Source organism: Centropristis striata, chromosome 2 (assembly GCF_030273125.1).
Source record: "Centropristis striata isolate RG_2023a ecotype Rhode Island chromosome 2, C.striata_1.0, whole genome shotgun sequence".
Lineage (NCBI taxonomy): Eukaryota > Metazoa > Chordata > Actinopteri > Perciformes > Serranidae > Centropristis > Centropristis striata.
Window position 1 is genome coordinate 26,493,433 of NC_081518.1, and position 13,344 is coordinate 26,506,776.

At 37.9% G+C, this 13,344-nt stretch overlaps 1 protein-coding gene across 3 annotated transcripts in view; it reads right to left on the reverse strand.

Moving 5' to 3' along the window:
* Window positions 1-13,344, reverse strand: part of tspan4a (tetraspanin 4a) — a 168,347-nt gene that overhangs the window by 35,235 nt on the left and 119,768 nt on the right. For all 3 annotated transcript variants that reach the window (XM_059349950.1, XM_059349933.1, XM_059349941.1), the window contains one exon: window positions 12,744-12,818. In XM_059349950.1, coding sequence (XP_059205933.1) covers window positions 12,744-12,818 — 75 coding nt within the window. The remainder of the gene's footprint in view (window positions 1-12,743; window positions 12,819-13,344) is intronic.

Below are 13,344 nucleotides of genomic sequence, written 5' to 3' on the forward strand. Positions count from 1 at the left end.
AAGAAGCTACATGGTTAGATTTAGGAAAAATAAAGAAACTATGTTAGATTTAGGAAAATAAAGAAGTTACATGGTTAGTTTTAGGAAAATGAAACTATATTGTTAGACTTAGGAAAAGAAAGAAACTGTGGTTAGATTTAGGAAAATAAAGAAACGATATGGTTAGATTTTAAAAAATTAATAAAGAAACTATATTGTAAGATTGAGGATAATAAATAAACTACATGATTAGATTTAGGAAAATGCAGGAACTATAGTGTTAGATTTAGGAAAATAAAAAAGCTTGGATTAAATACCTTATGTTACGTCACTACATATGGTTTGTTTCTTTTCAATAAACATTACCATAGCAGCCCTTTTAAGGTGCTAACAGCCTTCTGAACCTACCAGATAGCAGAGTTTGCTTGTTAGAAAAGTCACTTAAACCAGGGTCATCCTCTGGGGACCATGAATGTGAATACAAAATGTCATAGCAATCCATCCAATAGCTTTGAGATATTTCAGTCTGCACCAAAGAGGTGGATGGGACACAGAGAGCCATGGTGTTAGCATGGCAAGACATTTATTATATGTTTATACACCTGTTTAAATGGCTACAAATGATTTAAATGTGACGGGTATGAAGACATGGTGAGCTTTAAGGTTCATTCTGGACCACGGAAATAGTAGTTGTTAAAAACATTATTAATTCAAAGCCCTCTTACTGTATTTCTCCCTCAACTTTCAGCAACATACCCATTAGGAATGTATCATACTTTTAATATATTATTCATGAAAGCACAAATAATATGATGGAACAGAGATTTCTTCTACCCTAACTTATTTTTAATTTTTCGGGAAAAAATGCCATGATTGATTTTTCAAGTTGACTCATATCATTGTGAATGGCCACAACATTTACAATGCCCAACTGTTAGCAAATTAATTTACTACCTAGTCGTTTCATTTAGTACACAGTATTAAAAAAGATTCTGTACTAGCCCCCACTGAGTCAGTACTTAGCTAAGCACCGGGCACTCTTCAAGGTACCTCAGAGCACCACACGTGTGTGTAGCTATACCCTGGGAAGGTGAACTCTTTCATGCAGTGTTTCCTAACTTTTTAATAAGTAACTCGGAGCGAAGCTTTGTCAGTTTTTGTCACTAGTTCTCAACTATCACTCAGGGAAACTTTTTCATCCAGGAGGAGGATGAAGTGTTAGACGCAGGACTAATGAGACAAAAGCCTGGTGTGGCAGCTGGATCTCTTTCAAAACCCTGCAACCTGTACATGAAGCATAGAACCTGCAGTTTTTAGCTGCAGCCTGTGGGTTAAATCCCCCAATATGATCAACCGTAAAATATGAATAAATTCAAATGGCAGCATCCTTAGGAACTTCATTCTTTATTCACTTCAACTGAAGGATATATTTTCATACTTTACTGTAAATATTTTCAATTTCCAATGCAAAACAGAATATTTCAAGAGAGAGAGAGAGAGGGATGAAAAGTACCATTTGAGGATGTGGAAATATATTTGATAATTACTGATATGCCAGTATTAAATCAATTTGATGCTCTAAAGGTATAAAAAAATTAATTTACAATGAATATTCGGTTAGAAAATGCACCCAATTTCAACTGACTCCCCACTTCTGTTGGCGTTTGCTCAGTTGGACAGTAAATAAACAAGTTCTTTATTAGTAAATATAAAAATATTGTTATGAATAAGAAATGTTAAAGGCTTCCTATTTCTTTGCCATCTAGAATATGAAGACATATATACCAGTTAGATGTTAGATAGAGGAGGAGCTCTTTAACATTACAGAACATTAACAGTTAAATATGCACCTATCCTTTTTTTAAACTACATTAATAGTGTGTCTAGACCTTTCATTATACTGCTTACAAAGGATTCATAAAGGTGTTCAAATAAAGTGTTTTTTAATACCATTCATTTTCATAGTTTTACAAATGGCGCCATCAAAACGAAATACATGGGCTGTTGCAGATGCAGTAGTAACCATGACTCATTTTAACAGCTCCGGTACCCTTTGGGTTTGTGGATGAGGTCTTTTGGGGATCCAACCTGGCCATAGCTCTTCATGACTTCATTTTTACAGCAGCATTACCTCACCTTGACTCGTCCCAAAGCACACAAGCGGATAGGAAATCACCTCTGCAGCTGCCCCCTTGACAGGCACCTCGTTCAGCCGCCAACCACCGAGCTGCAGAGGAAATACCTCATGCTGCAATGACCTGATATCTAAAACCATGTAGAGGTGAGAACAAAAATGATCCTGGCAGGATGAGCCACACTGTCGGCACTCTGGCTTTTTTAAGGCTGGGTTTTTTTCCCCATGTTTTTATGAGAGTGACAGAAGAAACTGAGTAAAAGAGGAGCCATGCAGTCCAAAACCACATGAACTGTGAACACTGTTTCTGACATGAAACAGTGTTCCAGGGTGCATCTAAGGTCGAAAAAACATTTGAAATATTTTCCTCCCCAATAAAATAGTACTGCCATGGTGCTAGAATATAAACTTGTAAATATAAGTTGTATTTCTACTTAACAGAAGAACACTGACACTGAAATCCTGTCTATATTGTTATGTGAAATCATGATTTAAATCAGCAAATGTTTTATCAAATAATGTGTAAACAATGTTATCAATCTAACCAAGGATTTGTTGACAATTTTCAGTATTTCACAGTTTCTGTAACTCAACGCACCAGATGGTTTGTTACACAGAACCATCTGAGAAACCGGCATTGGAAAGTGTTTGGAAAAGGGCAGGCACTTTCAAACAAAAATGCTTGGCAGGTGATTGGATGAACCATCTGTCTATCACAGTCCCTCACTTTTTAAGAGTCAAAACATGTTTTTTGTCAAGAAAAGCCATCAGTGATGCTTTTTCTTTCTACTTTCAGTGTAGATATAATCTCCAGTTCTGAAATAATCCTGTGTACCTGTCAATGTCAGAGGTCAGAATTTACCAGCTGAAATTTCCAACTATAGACCTCCAAACGTTCCAGGTGCACAATGCCAAATGGCTGAATGTGACAAATGTTTCTTTTAGCAAGTGTACACAATTCAATTCAATCAATCAATCAATCAATCAACTCAGCAGTGAAGCCTCCTTGCATATGTAAACCAAACAACCGTGGATAACAACACATGAGGTAACGGACAGTAAATGTAAAAACAGCTCAGGCTCCACAGTCGGAGGCAAAACTATTGAGACTCAATTACAAGTAGGTTATAAGACTTTTAGTGGCCCAACCACTTGCTGCACCTAATGCAGCATGACTGATGCTATTGCAACATCTACACTAACCTCTTTAGGGAAAAATGAAAAGATGGTGATTGGTCCCAACCACAGACACAATTTTTAACCTCTAGTCCGTGGCCCGTGGGTTACTGGTTGAAATCCAAGGGAAGTACCCTTGAGCAAGCCATCTACCATAAAAAACAAAACACCTAAGACCACGTTTTGACTTTGTGGCATGCAAATCAAAGCAAATTTAACATTGATGGATACTGTACATCACTTTTTATACTCAAAGTACCCTCAATACATTATGATGTCATACAACCAAGACATGTTGACTTTTATGTAAAGATCACAGCATTTCACTCATATGAAATTGTTTTTATCTTCACTAAAATTCACCTTTCAACTTTAGCAGAAGTTGATGAGCGAGTCGAAGTTTAGTCAGCACAACCAAAAGGTGAATGACAAAAAGCAGAAAATAACTGCAGAGAACATCACAGACTAATGACACGGAGTAGTTTAAGAGTAGCTGGGGGCAGAATTTCTCCTTTAATTTGAACCCATCAATGTCAAAATGAAGCCTTTTTGCTACAGGGCCTTTGTTGCAATCAGTCTTTGAACTCAGAAAATCCCAGTTGACGCAGAAGTCTGCGGCGTGTCGCTGTTGGTTTTAAAAGAGTATTGGATTGGAATCTTAAATCAAACATCTGTTGGATTTATGACTTCTGAGCTGCTCACACAGCACTGTATGAACTGTCTGTGCCTGAGCACCCATAAGCAAATATCAATATTTGTTTTTATTCAACAGTGGATGTGTAAAACTGCAATTATACAGTACAAAGAGGGCACTGAGTCTCATGTAATAAGCCTTCTAAATCAGTGCACACAAACACACAACCTTTCAGTTATTGATCTGGGTTTGAATCACTTATATAACACACTTCTGGTTCTATCAATATACTTGCGTAACAGCTTTATATGCACCTCAGGGATAACTTATCAAGAAGCTGCAGCAAGAAAGGCCAATAATTTCTATCACTTGTATTGTGCCTTGAGTGTATTTTGTAGAGTATTTTCGATTGGCTGGTTTCATTCCACTCTTCATTACTTAACATTCCTGGAGGCTGTGCGATGAATAAATTAATCTAATAGTCCACTATGAGTATCATTACATGCACAAATACTACGACTTCTCGAGATGGCAACCACTGCTACCACAAAAACTAGCCTACTACACTTAGTGTTGGTTGAGTGTTCAAATCCTATACTTGAGTTAAAATAAGTTCAAAAACATTGCGAGAAAGAAAAAGAGTACCTTCGTTTCAGTATTATAATATTCAGTTTCACTGGTGCTTTTCCTGCCATGACAAGTCAATATATCTGCTGTGACAGAGTCCTATTGAGCCCGATTAGACCTCTGCTGTGGACTGGCTGACTTTGATTGACATGCTCTTCTGTCTCGGGGACAAAGAATACATGTTTTAAATACAAAAGAAATTTTGTACTTTGTACTTCAACTTCAGTTGAATGCATGACTTTTTGATATGAAACACTAATTCATGAGGCTTTGCGGAAGTAAACTTTAGTCTACCCTACAACTATCACTTTTATTGTTCTGACAGTTTGGCGACATCTCAAAACACGCCCAAACTCACCTGAGCAGAGCTTTAATTAGCTGTGAGTGAGAACACCTATGTTGCCCAAACATTTGCTAGACTGTTACTGCCACTGTTGTTCATGTAGCATTTCATAAACAAGTTAGACTGTCAACAGTCCTGTTGTTTTGCTCTAATTTTGTAGAACGCTTGAGTGACAAAATTGCAGTTTCCCTGAAGCTATGGCTGTGATGAAGAGAGAAAAGAGGAGATTAAATGAAGGAAAAACACAAAAATGTAACTTTTTTGTGGCTGTTCACTTCAACTGCATATGATAACTATAATATATAACATAGGCCTACTGTATATAAATATACTATCCAATTTATGGGTCACTTATGGCCCACACAACCCTTTGCTAGCTAGCTATCTTAATTTAGTTATCTTAAATTAGCACAAACAATGGCAAACATTTGCTTTGTGTTTTATATTAATGCGACCATAGTCTACAGTCAAACTTCTTGACATAAGTAGTGACTACTTCTGGACTTATTTAGCGAGCTCCTGTGTTTGGAGAACAGGTCACATGCTAGCTAACTAGCTTGTAACTAGCTAGGCTATATAAATAAAGATGTTGTGACACAGCTAATATAATCTTTTTTTTTTTTTTATCTCTCTGGTTCTCATCAAAGCTTCCTGTATGTTCTGTTCGTGGCAACGCTCCTCTCCACTGAGCATTGTTGGTCCAGAGGTCATTGCTTTCCTTCTACAAGGTGAGAAGGAGCAGCTTGCACTGATGTCTTGGCTCTGTGAGCTTGGCTATAAGACTGTTGGGCTGGTTTAAAGCTGTGTTCAAGATCTGCTTGTGAGCTTGACTTGGTGTTTTTTGGCTGCTAGATAACTTCCTGATTGACTTATAACAACCTGTTTTATATTGGTTTTAGTGATGTAAAAGCGACTTTTGAATTTTAACACATTGTGTAAGTTAGCTGACTGAACTACTACTGTACTGCCAGCAAAGATGCAACCAAACTATGTAGAAAGCAGAATATAATACAGAACTAGAACTTTTCATCTGTTGGTGACCTGAAAAAACACCAAATGTGTAGCGTTCAAAGCAGTCTAAATGCTGCTGCTGTTTTTAAAAAATATTTTACATTTATTTATAGCATAGCTTATTACAAATTATTAGAAAAATACACTGGCTTCAGGAAAAAACAAACATTTGGTTAATCTAGAGATGTTGTGCCGATTTTTTCCTCCCATAGACCAGTTCATAGGAGTCTATATAATTTCAGTCGAGAAAGGCTGGTTGACTACAACGGTATAGAGAACATTAAATGCAGATGAAAAATACAGAGGCAAGCGTACATGTTATACTAACGAGCATTAAGTTATCTACTTAAGTACACTTAAGAGGTGTGAGAGGCTCTTTAGATTTAATAATTACCTCTTAAATTAATTTGTTGTCAATACAGAGACCGTTGGACTGTTGTCATGAGATCAGAATTCCTATAACACTCCTACTCCCACTACTTTACTAATACTGCTACCAATAATTGAAAAATATGATAAAGTAATTGATAATTGTTCCATTCTTAAACAAAATATTGTGGTGGGTCTGCAGTTGTTATCCCTCTGTTTGTTTGTGTGGCGCAGTGATTTCTCCTTGAGGTGATAATAAAGCCACGCCGACAAGCCTGTAAACCCTAGTGGATGTGTCATAAAACACCCGTACATCAATTTTCAGTATCATGCCGCTGAGTCAGGCTCATTTTTATTCACTCTGACACTTTGAAACACAGTGGCTCCAATGAAGTTAACCCCATAGGACCTTTTCATCATCCTCAGGAACCAACAAAGTGAAACAAACGGTGACCGTTTCAGGTGTGTGAAAGATCTGTGAGCTGTTTGAAGTAGCTTCCAGCTGCGTCACAACGCTTTTTATCAGGTCTAAAGCAGGTGTAATAAACTGGACCACTGAGCGTGACCATCCCTGAAGCCGGGGATGGAGTTCATCAACATGCACCTGCTGCTGCACTCTGTTTAAGTTATGGTGTCTGGAAGGCTTTCTGCACACTGGAGGAATGGCATTGGCTCGTACTCCAACTGAAGGATCGCTTCCAGGGTGTTACCATGGTGACGGAAGAGGGAATAAGCAGCAGGTCCTGATAATCAAAGATAAACTAGAGCTCTAAAATCCATGGGATACTCTAGATGATATAATTCAAAGAAACACTGACAAGGATCCCTAAAAAATATTTGTGTGCATGAAAATAAGTATTTCATGTTTTTTTCCTCTTAGTATTCCATATATATAGTAGATTCCATCAAATTTTCTCCTCCAAGGTCAAAACTGACCTGGTTTTGTTTGATTGGGTGATAAATTATACTTTATTTATGCTTTATAAACAATTATATGTTGCACCTTGTTAACTTACTTAATTCCAACTCATTACCTCAAGTCTGACTCGTCTTCCTGGAAGTTATCCATGGTATTTGTGGCAGTTAAATAAAAAACACCCAATTGTCTCATATGAAAACACTTGAAGCCGGTCAAACAGTACAGATAAGTTAAAAATGACAAGTAAAATTAAGTAAAATCGTAAAAAAAACAAAATTGTATTAAAAATACACACTGAAATAACTTTATGAAGTAAAAAAAATTATAAAAATATGAGATTGTGAATAATAATTATCTGTACTGTAGAGTGTGCTCAAAAACTGAAGTGTGGGCTAATGTAGCTAGTAAATGTGCAGAAGTTTTGGCAGTGGTGTGCATTAAAGAGCTGTATGGTCTGGGGGGTCTGCCATTGTCTGTAACGTGCATCCATATGCACTGACCAGTCCAGTTTATTGTTCATCTGCACCACTACGTACTTGATGAGCCCACACTGTAAAACCCAATGTTGCTTGTTTGTTATTATAACAATTTTTTCCTTTTCAATACAACAAGATTTGTGCAAAAAGTCATTTTAACTTAAAATATTGAGTCAAATAGCAAGATTAATTTGAGTTAACTCTGTTATCTTTGTTGTCTTGACATAAAATTATTTTGCAGCATGGACACTCAAATATTTAAGTTGAAACAACAACTTGGGTTTTACAGTGCACCACCTCCACATCGACCCCTCTGTCAGTGGGCAAGACCACAAAATAAATAATATCAGGACCATCAATCAATCATCAATAATAATACTTTAACTTTTAATTATTAAAAGCACCTAATGTACGTCAATACAGGAGGGAGCAACGTACCATGATTCATGAGGTGAATGCATCATTAATAGACCACATAGAATAAATTTTCATTACCATAAAATATGTGTCAAACATTTAATATTTCTTTTCACTTCTCAGTTTATTTCAACATCATATTCATGGGGAGTAGCTCCAAATGATGAACAGCCGCCTTTAAACGTTGTGTGTGTTTATTCCCCAAACTAACGAGATGAATGATGCACACCGCAGCAGCAGAGCAGCAAAGAATGAATCCAATAAGAGGTGGTTTTGTGGATAAAAGATGAGCTCACATCACAGCAGAGACAATTCCAGTATTATTTAATGAGGTGCCGTTTGGAGGAGGATGTTTTTCATGTTGATCCCTCCTAGCATGGATAAGTAGATGTAGTATTGGTAGTATCTACCTATTGCTAAGGCCTCATTCACATGAGATCAGGTGGTGCAACAGTGCGTAAACGTCATTTAAATAACCTATTTGTGTGACGTCATGTTCTCTGTAAACCACAAGTTGACTTTGTGATTCACAATTAAGAGCGTTTTTATGATATTGACATTTCTAACAAAACTTGAAGGTGGCTTCATTCATTTAACAGCAGCTCGACAAAAGAAAACAGAGGGACTGTGCCTTGTGTTGCAGCTTGTTGCAGGAAACTGCTGTCAAATCAGATGAAAATTCATGCAGTCAGCTGTTACATAAACTCCTGGGCAGTTGGTGGTAAGTGCTTGTGATTTGTTTTTACCCTCATAGTTTTTTAAAGTTTCTTGTCCCAAAGTTGTTTTCGCCCCTGTTTTATGCCAGCAGGGATGTTTTAGTGCTCTCCACCAACTCGCTGGTTACATGATTGGCAGCCGCAGTGTGTCGTCTAGCTGTGTTTTTCCAAAAGTCTGTTTCAACTTTTTGGGATACCCTGCGGTGTGGACCGCCACAGTCCAAACACATTACCCCCATTCAAATGCATGGAGTGACTTGTGTTTTCAACGTATTACCAAATCTCCTCTGAATGCAGCCCTAATCAGTTTGTTTTTATGACCCGAGATTTTAGGACCTGAGACCTGACCGGGGACCCATACAGATTCAATCAGTGATTTATACAGTCAGTTGAGTCAGGGTAGGTCACCCTGTTCTATTACTGCAGGTCATTGGTCTGTTTAACATTGAGTTTAATACCTGAGTGCATCCAATCAAATCCAGCTGTAATCAGACTGCTCTGATCGTGTGTGTGTGTGTGTGTGTGTGTGTGTGTGTGTGTGTGTTTTCTTGTACTTCCTACATAGTGAAGACTGGAACACGTTTTTAACCAACAGAGTGAGGACATTTTTGTGAAGTGAGGACATTTTGGCCGGTCTTCACTTCTTTAAAGGCTTGTTTTAGAGTTCAGACTTTGTTTTAGGGTTAAGGTTACAATTAGGTTCATGTTAGGGTTAGGGCTGGGCATTTACTTGTGATGGTGAAGGTTAGGTTAAGGGCTAGGGTAAGAGGCTATGGAATTCACTATTCCAATGAGGGCCCTCACAAAGATAGAAGTAAAATGATAAAATGACAATTCTAATTAAAATTAGAAGCCGTAGAAACAAGCAATTGTTATTATAGTTAAAAGGTGCAAGCAGTTATCTTTTTTTTGCTCAATGCAACAAAACTGCAAAGCTGATTCTAAACTAGTCTGGTTTTTCATCTCTCACTGAGTGCAGATGGACTTTTAAGCAGACAGCTGTTTCAATCAGCAAGAGAAGAATAACAGAACCTGAATATATTTTACCAAATTTCTTTGCAAGAACGATGGATTATATGCGTCACGGCCAGGCACAGTGGTGAAGGCTACTAACGTTACATTAAGGAAGGCACAATGTTTGTTTCATGAACTTGTAAATTAGTGTTAATTTGTTAATTGCAATTAAGCCGTCAGTGTCTCCTGGCTGGCTTCAGGTCCAACAATTTTCAGTTCTGCCCAGGTCTGGGTCCAAGCTTTCAAATAATAGTCTGGTTTGGTTTCAGGTAATACATTTCTCTCTTCACAGATCCATTCGGTCCTGTGAAAACCTCTACATGGCATGCAGAGACAGTCCACCTCAGAATAATGACTAGATATGTCTTAATATATTAATATGAGATATGTCATTCTTATTTATTCTAACAGGAAGAGTAATGGTGTAATTTACAAAATGAGTTTTAGACACGAGACTGAGAGAGTTTTTCGAGTTACTGTTGCTGGGTTTAAACACAGTGAATCATTTTATACAATGCAGTTGATAAACTGTAACCTCAGAATATTTCCTACTTCTTGTGTCTACAACACCATTTGTAGTAAAGAGCCATGCATACTGCCTTAATTGAGACATAAAACCAGAGAAATCTTTCAAGTTAATGTGCAAAAGTCCAAATAAGTCCTTTTGTTTGCAACAAAACAAAGTGACCCATGTTGTTAAATATACTTTAAGGTAATATACTGTGCGGGTTTTGTAAAATTCTCCAGCAGTGATCACATTTAACGATTCACAAATAAAAAGCAGTCCCCTGCTGTTTTTAAACATATCAATGGCAGTACTGGTAATGGCCACCCATTCTTCACCGATATCCCTCGGTGCACCCGCTCTGCAGAACATCTACACCATCACTAACTTTTTACTGCGTCCTGCCGCTAATCGCCTCCTGGGTAGACCCAACTGAATTATTCAGCGGCTGAATAATGGGGTGCACTGAACATCAGGGAACACAGATACTAGGAGAGAGGTGAGGCGTGACAAAAAGACAACATTCATTAAAAGCTAAACAGAGCAGTGCTGATTGGCTGTGAGCCCAGAAGAATGTGCCAGTCCACAAATAGTCATTGCGTTACACCACCAAAGACAAACTGAGATGGAAATGAAACACATTAGGCAATTACATAATCATGCCAGAATTAGAATAACAAAGAGAGAAGAATATGCAGGGCCAAGGTCCATGGTCGTAAATATAATTCACAGAAAGTGGAGGCAATATCGAAGTAGGTTGTTATTTACCAATATGTATAACAGCATTAGAGTCAGGCTTGGCCTTGGCCGAAGACTTCAGGGAGAACTTTCTCTGTCCCAAAACATGAATAATGTAATGCAATGGTTGGAAATTGCCAATGATTTATGACAGGGTTCTACCTTTCCAATCCACTATCGTATAAGGTGCCTCTAGAGGGCATACAATATAATACATACTCAATTAAATAACAGAATGTCGGTTTTATTATTTCATCCAACTGCTGGATTTTTGTGTCTTGCATTGGGATGAAAAATGTTGATTTAGACAGCAAAATTGTTACATTCTTATTCAATAGGAACATGTTGAAATAATTGAAAAATTCATCAATTAGTAGATTGAAAATAATTCTAATAATTTTAGATGATTTTAGATGCTCAGACATTCTCAGTCTCCAGCTTTTGTGGTCTTTCATATATTGTTTTCTAAATATCTTTATGCATAAGCAATTGATGTCCCCTTATGCTCTGTGACATTGTAATTAGCATTTTATTGTCCAAACATCCACCCATCCATCCATCCGTCCAACCAACCAACCAACCAACCAACCAACCAACCAATCAACCAACAGCTTAATACTGTTTAAATCAAGTGTTAGTTGTAGCCCTTAATGCTATACTGAATGCTATACTGAGATGATATTTCAGATGCTAATTGATGAAATGATACAAAAGCTGCTGCTGTTATTCTTTGATTCCATTATTGCAATACATTCAGAATATCTTGTTTGTGAAGAATCAAGTTGTATTTCTAATTGATTATGTGAACAGTGAGAGTGGTCCTCAGACTGTGGCAGCAGCAGTTCTGCATTACAAGATAACATATTCATAATCTTCAGTAGCCTTGACGCAGCTCTTTCACAAGGCACTTGGTTCATATTTTAAAACTTTGAGTCATCCGTAGCATAAACCCGACCTCTTGTAATTCCCTCCAGTGCCCCACTAATCTCACTAATCTTGGAGTCCAACTGATACCCATTGTCGAGAAGATGTTTGCTATTCTGTGCATGATAGATGTTTGTGGATTGAATAGAAGCCACGTTGTCACTGCTCACACACAGGTCTTAGGGCATAACAATTATATGTTGTGCTTATTGTTAATGTGTCACAACAAATCCAAAATCCATCCTGCAATCCTTTAATTAAGGTTAAGATGGGTGGAATTTAGCATGCCTTTTCAATGCATTATTAAAACCTTAGCTGCAAATGTGAAGGGATTATGAATTCATATTAGGAGAGAGATAGCTCATCCGCTTCTTGTCTCTTGCCTGACTTGTTTATTTACATGGAAAATCATCCAAAATGGATGAGCTGAGATGATTTGAGATTTATTAACAAGGAAAGGAAATTATGGACAGTGTTTTTTCTTACCCTAAAGATGTGTGTGCGTGAACCGTTTCAGAAAAGACTGTTAGACAGTTTTATTAAACCAACGTTCATGCAGAATGTCAGCTGACATGCTCTTTTCTGAACCAACAACAACAACAACTCTGCTGCTGAGAGGCGTCATTTTACATGTTGGCTTCTATCTGAAGCATCAGTAATCCCCATGACTCATGGAGGGCTGTGTCACAGCCACTTATTACCTTGTTCAGGTGGAGAAAATCACAGGATGTAACATGTAGCGAGAGAATTAAGTGTCTTACCTCGTCTTGGTAGATGAAGAATAGCATGATGGACAGAATCTCCAGGAAGAAGATGAGCAGGAGGAGGATGAAGAACTGCGGGGACACAAAGACCAGAGTTATTTAACACGCTATCAGTGAGGAGGAAGTGACAACAAGGGAGATAATAAGCATCTGACTGTGAAGAAAGAATGAAGTATAAATTGAAAAAAGGGGTAAAACCTCACACACCAGACTGTGTGAAGGGAAGGCAAGGGAAAAGTAATAAAAGGAAGAATGAAATGGCCATAGAGTGTCAGGGAGAAGGAGTTTGGCGAAGTAAGGACGATCGAAGAGCTGTAGATCGTTCAGCCTCAATATTTCAAACTGACAGGTCAAGAGAGCAGATAGAGAGGAGGAGGTGGGACAATCATAGCAAGTAGGACAGACTGGGAGAAGTGATAAATAGTTTTCCTCCATCCACTTTTGAATTTGTTAAAGGAGCCACATTTTATTCCCCACCAGTCCCCATCCGCCCCTCCTCTCTGGGATGAGCTGCTTGATGGGTGATACATCTTCTTCCCGTGGGCCCGTGTGAGTGCTTAAAACAGTTACGAGCTCAATCATCAACCACTCTGCTGGG